The sequence below is a fragment of the Ostrinia nubilalis genome, chromosome 1 (genome assembly GCF_963855985.1).
Source record: "Ostrinia nubilalis chromosome 1, ilOstNubi1.1, whole genome shotgun sequence".
In the NCBI taxonomy this organism is placed as follows: domain Eukaryota; kingdom Metazoa; phylum Arthropoda; class Insecta; order Lepidoptera; family Crambidae; genus Ostrinia; species Ostrinia nubilalis.
Window position 1 is genome coordinate 5,560,046 of NC_087088.1, and position 7,405 is coordinate 5,567,450.

At 35.5% G+C, this 7,405-nt stretch overlaps 1 protein-coding gene across 1 annotated transcript; it reads right to left on the reverse strand.

The window, feature by feature from the left end:
- Positions 1-244: 244 nt before the first annotated feature.
- Positions 245-6,966, reverse strand: LOC135087727 (lipid scramblase CLPTM1L). The gene is made up of 8 exons (XM_063982499.1): positions 6,614-6,966; positions 6,352-6,541; positions 6,094-6,230; positions 5,726-6,008; positions 5,102-5,290; positions 4,379-4,584; positions 3,007-3,258; positions 245-2,342 (listed from the first exon to the last, which is right to left on the reverse strand). Exons 1-8 carry the CDS (start codon positions 6,880-6,882, stop codon positions 2,252-2,254), a joined length of 1,617 nt encoding a protein of 538 aa, XP_063838569.1. The 5' UTR covers positions 6,883-6,966; the 3' UTR covers positions 245-2,251.
- Positions 6,967-7,405: the final 439 nt, after the last annotated feature.

The following is a 7,405-nucleotide window of genomic DNA, read 5'->3' on the forward strand; positions in this document are numbered from 1 at the left end:
TTTCTAATGTTTTTGTCCCACAAATCACTAAATGGTTTCAGTAACAACAACGGAAAAGCAACACTCAAATCTAATACTAATTAATATTTATTTAATTTAATGGCTTGAATGCGTTTTTCAGTGTCGTTTAATACTTGAGCGTTTTATAATTATACGGGTCTGCATATTTTTTTTATTCGAATATTTTATTGAGGAGTATGCAACAAGTAGGTACTTAATTATTATAATATGTATTAAAACAAAGTTTGAAACAAATGCATTTATTGGCAAGTCCATTTCGTGTACAATTTATCAAATGGGGCAATATAAATATTTATTTTATTCGTCTACTAATTTTACCTTTTATATCCACCACACAACTACAAACTATTGTGATGTTATCTTATTTAAATAATACAAAATAAAAAATATCATATTACATACACGATAATAATATAAAAAAATATTTTCATAACATATTCGTAGCTTTTTTAAATGCAAAATTAGATAAAATATGTGATATAACATGTCCCATTAAAGGAAAGGCAAACTAAGAGATCCGTAGTCACAAGAGTCTTTTTAAACGTCAATCTAGCCGACTTATAAGGAAGAAAACAAATATTACACAAAATAAAATATAATTACAACATTATTTTTAATTTATTAGTCATCAGATATCTTTTATTGCCATTGTAAAAAAACTACATACCCTTTTCACAGTCTTTCAAAATATACAAATGTAGCACGTAATATACAAATATAACACTGCAATACACCGAATTAATAAATTAAATGCCTTAAAATATTGTGTGTTTGATACAGAATTCACATTACATAAGAATATTATATGTATACTGGTATATTTTACTAAGAGGGACGGAAAATAACCTATTTAATCCGCCCAGCGCTTTACCGCAAATTCAACATAATAAATAATTTACAAATAACAACATATTTAAATAAATTACTATTGATCGCGTGTATATAAAACACGAGGCATTTTATTAATTGAAATTAGAAAACAGCGTAAGTTCTAGCGTACTAACCGATTATTAAATTGTGCGCTAAATTCATGTAAATAAATACTACTTGAGACTTTAATTTTATTTGATTTTTCATATCTTCTTATATCGCATAGCTGCAGCGAATGACTGCAGCCCCATAGCGCGACAAATGTTTATGACTATTTAGTTATAAACTTATTACTCTGATGGGTTAACATGTGGACCAACCCTATGTTGGACATAACAGCTCATTTATTCATCATAGATTAACATATTTTATTAAATGCAACAACATAAAATATATGTGTGTTACTCCTAATTTCCAATGATTTGATTTTATTGACTGAATATTGTAAAAATCATTTAAAACAAACCATTAAATATTGGTATTTAAGAACTAAAACTTATTTTATGTATAAGTATACTTTCGTTGAGCGTTTCCTATTTTTTAATTACTTAAAAATTTCATATTATAATTATCTTGTCTTTTTTAATTTAAATACTATACTAAGCCAATTGACTGCACTACATTTATTTAAATTATAATTTATTTAACCAATAATTTACCGCGCCGATTGTCATAGCACCCAATACAGCCTCTACGCGTTGCGATGGGTTTACATTTCAGCCTCTAAACATGCTAGATTACATTATTTACTTACAAATACGTTTACCTCATATAAAAAATAGTTTGTAATGCGCCGTAATTTTGTCAGAATATATGGTTTGTAAACAATTATAGAATCTACCCTTTTCGCACAATAAAGCCCAGTTTCTCAAGTCACACTTGCTTCAATAATCTCGTGTGTGTGACACAGAAGTTACAAAATATGTAAATATTTTGTAATGCGCCGGAGTATTTCGCTAATAAAAAAAATATTGAATTAAACCTTTCTGCAAATTAGACTACAGTCCGGATTTTGATTTTACACCCACATCAATAATGTTTTGTGTGTGACAACGAAGTTACGAAAACAATCATGTAAATACTTATGTTGTTTTATGTGATTTTAAATATTAAATAAATGAAAATAATTTTGATGTTTCTAATCTTCATTATTTTTTATCAGCATTTTCTGACGAACGTTAATTAAAAAAACCGTTAATCGTTATTCGTTAATTTAAAAAAAACCTCTGTTTTATTTCATTCTTCATCCAATTCATTCTCAAACGAGACCAGACATCAACAAAAAGTATCATCAACCCAGACTTTTGTGACTTAACACACGACCAACAACAACACTATTTAGTATAAAAACAGTTTACTTTTATTCCTCCTTTTGTTTCAGCGGTTCCTCCTCAGGATTCTCGTCCATACTGGCCGCGGTGTCGGTGCGAGACTTGTCCACTGGATATAACCTATAAATAAAAATTTCAGTAACTATATTGGCTAAGAAATTTAATTAATGAGAAATTATTATTAGCATTATTGCACAAACATAAGAAAATACGTAGGATCAATAGTACTACCCTGTGGGAGTTCAAAGCCAGTGAAGCCGGGATGCCGATTTTATTATTTACTTTCATCCTAGCAAAAAACTAGAAAATAAATTGAATGCAAGACCAGATTCAACAAAGAGATATTGTAATTTTTGAGAGGGTCAAATTTAATAGTTCAGTGTCAAAGGCGGGTTGAAACCCGCCTTTGACACTTCATCTATCTGTATAGATGACCCACGCTGAACTGTCCCGCCAAACTCAATGACAGGGGGGCGCTACCATCGTTCAACTTTATGGTTTCCAACATGACAAAAATCGGAACCAGCGATTCGGTATTGACGGTGGCGCCCCGCTGTCAATGTCATCGATAGGACAGTTCAGTATTTTGGAACTATACACTTCATCCTATCTGTACATTTTGACTCAGATTATCATAAGTTAATTTCTGAACACAATGTCATTTAATTAATTTCTTCAACTAAAGTTAACTAAACAATAAATTGCCAGTACAAAAAAAATGAAAGCAAGAGTATCTGCACCTTTTCCAAATTATTTAAGGCATAAACAAACAACAATCACTTACCATCTCTGGTACAGATACACCAAGAACACCAAATCATCGCGGAAGCAAGCCACTCGATGCGCAGTCGGCATGGTGATGATGAACGCAAACACGTCATCTATGAACGTGTTGAATGCCTTGTACATGAACGCTCGCCAGGGCAGCGCCGCCACCGAGCGCAGGCGGTAGTTCACGAATAACTGCGGCAGCATGAAGAGAAAACCAAACGCGTATACGCCGTTTACTACGCTGTGAAGCGCCCAGGAGTACCAACTGGAATTGGAAATAAAATATGTAATTAAATTATTTATATTTACATTCTGTGTAAATGAAATGCAAGGCAATATGAGTCCTAACTAAGTCAGGCTAAAGTTCGTTCGTTTCAGCCAAATTACGTCCGCTGCTAGTTAAAGGCCTCTCCCAAGCACCAATTACGTATAATGTTACGCTGTGAAGCTTGATATGCCGTTGTATACATATGTATACTACCTCTTGTGCGGCTCATAAACCAGCGAGTACACAGCTCCATCGATGCACAGCGGGTACAGCAGCATCGCCAGGTATCTCATGGCTTCCGCATCGGCCGCCTGCGTGCTGCCAGGCCTGGCTCACTCCGCGCGGTACATCCGATAATTACCTACAGCGAAGCGCCCCGCCGGCGGGTATTATATCAGTCGAGTGTCACGCGCGCGCCCGTCAGGACGCTGGCGTGCGTTGTAGTACCTAATTCTATGATCGAAGTATTATTTAAAAATGGACATAAAGAGAAAGAAATATTATTGTGCGGCGTTCGGGTGTTTAAATTCGAAAAGAAATCTACCGGATTTATATTTTTTTTCGCTTTCCAAAGATGCTGAAAGGTATGTTGGCCATGTAGGTAATCAATAATTCTTAGGATAGTATAGGAACCTAACCTACCATGACTACTGCTCAGAATGCGTTCGTTCGTTTCAGCCAAAAATGACGTCCACTGCTGGACAAAGGCCTCTCCCAAGGTTTTCCATAATGAATGCGTTTTCCATAGTGAAACTTACCTACATACGTACCTCATTACAAATAAGTAGATTAATTTTTTTTTACTAGACACTACTAGACAGCAACCCTAACAGCGTAAGAAGAGTTCAGAGGCACGCGATAGAAAGAGACAAAACTTGTAGGTGAATAAAATTGTAGGTACGTAGTGCTGTGCGAGCTGAATTCCACTGTATCGCGTCGTAGCAAGACTCGCATTTATTTAAATCGTCTTGCGGAGTAATCCTTCTGTACCTGTACTATTACTTATTCTGTGGTGCTGCGCTCCGCCGCGTCGATGTCAGATGCCACGCGGTACACGCGAGGACGCCATCAATCAAAACTACCTAAAAAGTATTTATATGTGTCACACAATAATCACCTCTTGTGCGGCTCGTAGACCAGCGAGTACACAGCTCCAGCGATGCACAGCGGGTACAGCAGCATCGCCAGGTATCGCATGGCCTCAGCATCGGCCGCCTGCGTGCTGCGCTCAGCCGCATCAATATCAGACGCCACGCGGTACACGCGAGGACGCCAGCCAGCCCACGACACGCGTAAATGAAGGATCTTCTTCACTTTCCACAGCTGAAAAAGTCACAAGTATTTATTGTGAGAATTTGCGAAAGTGCCTTTTTGAGAAAGTGACCCTAATTGGTAACGACATTTTGCGACATAACGTTATGTGTCAAGTCTTCGAAAATGGGAATCCTTACTTATCGATCGCATGGATACTATTTGGGTTCCTTGAGAAATCAACGCCTTTCAATTCAACGAGGGCTAAGGTTTACATGTTAGCATTAGTAAAGTCCTGTAATCTGCTAGTGAGCATTAACTACAGTACATAATAAAAACACTTTTGCTATAGTGTCGTGTCGTGTAGCATTAAATCACTGTTTTATGATCGTAAATCTCGCTTATCTCTACATTATGTTACAATAGCACTTACTATGTACTCTTTTACTGTTTGTAGAACATGGAGATATTGAATCGTTTTTCCCTTAAGTAATATAGATACTACTTTTTCAGTAGAGCTACTACATGCATTGGCCATTTTAATTAAGACAAACATTAAAACTCTGGAATACTTTTTGAGGATACTTACCTCAATTAGGAGGCTTATGCCAGCCGGCACAAGTATTAACAGCGACGATTTTTCATCCAGAAGGTAGAAGAATATGATGAACTGCGAGAAAGCGCGCCAAAACACCGTGCGCGCAGACAACCCGGCCAGAGAACGTTTGCGCCGCCAGAACGAGACGTCGTTCTTGAACGCCAGGAAATCAAATAGCAGCTGGAATGGAATAAAATTAACTAATTTCAAATTGATTGAACACTATCCCACAACTTTAACATAATTTATGTCCGTTTTCACCATCAATCCCTAATTTTTAAGTGACCCCTATGAATACAGAATTCCTGTTATTCGTTACCATAGGGGTCACTTAAAAATTAGGGATTAATGGTGAAAACGGGCATTAGTAACCCTTAATAAGGGGACATAGACAGCCAGTCCTACAGTATAATATGTTAAACCTTCAGACAGTATGTAGTGTTAATGTAAATAAGATTTTTAAAAGTAACAAGGAACCTAGTAAAATAACAAGAAACTGTTAGTTTTGTAGATGTGCATAACATTGAAATATATACTTTAGTTTACACCACAATGACTATGAACTGCCTGTCTTCAATAACATCAACTATCTAGATAATTAGTTAATTAACTTACATGACAACTAGCTATCAAAACTGTTGCTGATAGCAAGTACAGGTTTGTATCTGCAAATATCCCTTTCACATCATCCACATCTTGCTTGCTAAATCCGAGAGACAGAAGCTGATCTAACGCCAACCTCACGTGGAGTGCCAGCCGGAAAGAACCATATGACGTTGGAGACACATTCACAGTAATGTTCACTTGTGTTGTGCTGCTGTTCAGAAGTCTCAGGTTTGACATACGGAACTTGAGCACATTCTGTTGTAGTATCGGCAAGAATTTTCCTCCTCTTACTCTACAGAAAATAATAGACTTATCAATAATAACATAAAATTATTATAACTCAATTTTCTATATGAAAACACTTGCATTGACTGTACCTTATGTAAGGATAAAGCTCTCCAGGGATTTTTTTAGCAGGTAGAATCAGTTCATCCGCCAAAATTGACAATGGGGCTACACTTGTAATGTGAGCAAATGGTCTCACATTCAAGACTGGTTTTTTAGTTTCATCCGCCTGTAATACGAATTAATTGACTTTTTATGACTGAATAACTTAATAATATAAATAAATAATGGAAAGCAACTACATTTTTCCTTTTTAATACTCAATGCACATTTCCTTAGTTTGCACTTACATTTTTCTGTAACAGGTTGAATGTTTCAGCTTGAGGTTCCGTATGAGTAACTAATGGCATAGTGTGCACAGACTCTGTTCGATAGATCTCATCAAAATCTTTGTACAGGCGGTTGTCATCCAACAAAACAGCATGCATAAATAATGTGCCATTGTTGCGGGTCTTACGTGGAATCTTAACAGTAATATCGCTGAAAAAAAAATCTGTTTCAGCAACAGCAAAAGAATTAAAATATTCAAATGAATAATAATTAACAACTTACAAAGTAGCCGGGTTTTTGTAGTCAAATTTCATCGCTGTATGAACTTTTGTGACAGATTCAGATATAGAGTTTTCGGTGAAAGGAAACTCTTTTACGGAAGTATACAGAACGAGGTGCTGAACAGGATTTGAAGCCAAATATGAAGAGAAACATCGTTCGCCACGACTGCATTTTGGTGGAATGAAAATCTCAGCTAAAGTCCATATTGTATTTAAAATATACCCTGCAAAAACTAAAGAAATAATCAGACTAACAGAAATATACTTCATTACCAAACAATTTACGTAACTATGTTAGAAATAAAATTATTTTCATCGAAAATTTGAGACGTGAACCGTGATGTTTTATTTTAAATGAAATGTCACTTTGACATTTTTTTTTCACGTTCTAAGGATTTTGTTGCTTGGCTTTTCGTTGTTTCGCCATTGTCGGTCAGTGATGTGCCACTGACAACTAATTCGTAAAACCGGTTTTCTTAAAAAACTGTATCCATAGCCGTTGCATTAATTCTACGCTTCATTTTTTTTTTCGCATTTTTAATCTGTCGTGAGAAAAGAAAACAAATTAAAAAAAAAACTTTAATGGGCGACGACAGCGTACGATCGTAATAAATCGGTGTCTCCAAGGAAATATTATTGATGTTTTATTCTGCTGAGAATGCCTAAGGTATATCATTTTATCATGTAATAAAAAGCAAAATCGTCGTTTATATCTAATAAAATTATGTTTATCTTAGTGTATGTGGCACTGTTTTGACAGTTGTCATTCCCTAGCTAATATTTTGTTTGTTTT

Excerpts from the sequence above, each read along its gene's own strand:
- LOC135087727 (XM_063982499.1), bottom strand. The coding sequence starts at position 6,882 with ATGAAGTATATTTCTGTTAGTCTGATTATTTCTTTAGTTTTTGCAGGG. Across the intron at positions 6,542-6,613 it reads TACAAAAACCCGGCTACTTT|CGATATTACTGTTAAGATTC; the intron begins GTAAGTTGTTAA and ends TTTTTTTTTCAG. Across the intron at positions 3,259-4,378 it reads GTCTACGAGCCGCACAAGAG|TTGGTACTCCTGGGCGCTTC; the intron begins GTGATTATTGTG and ends TTCCAATTCCAG.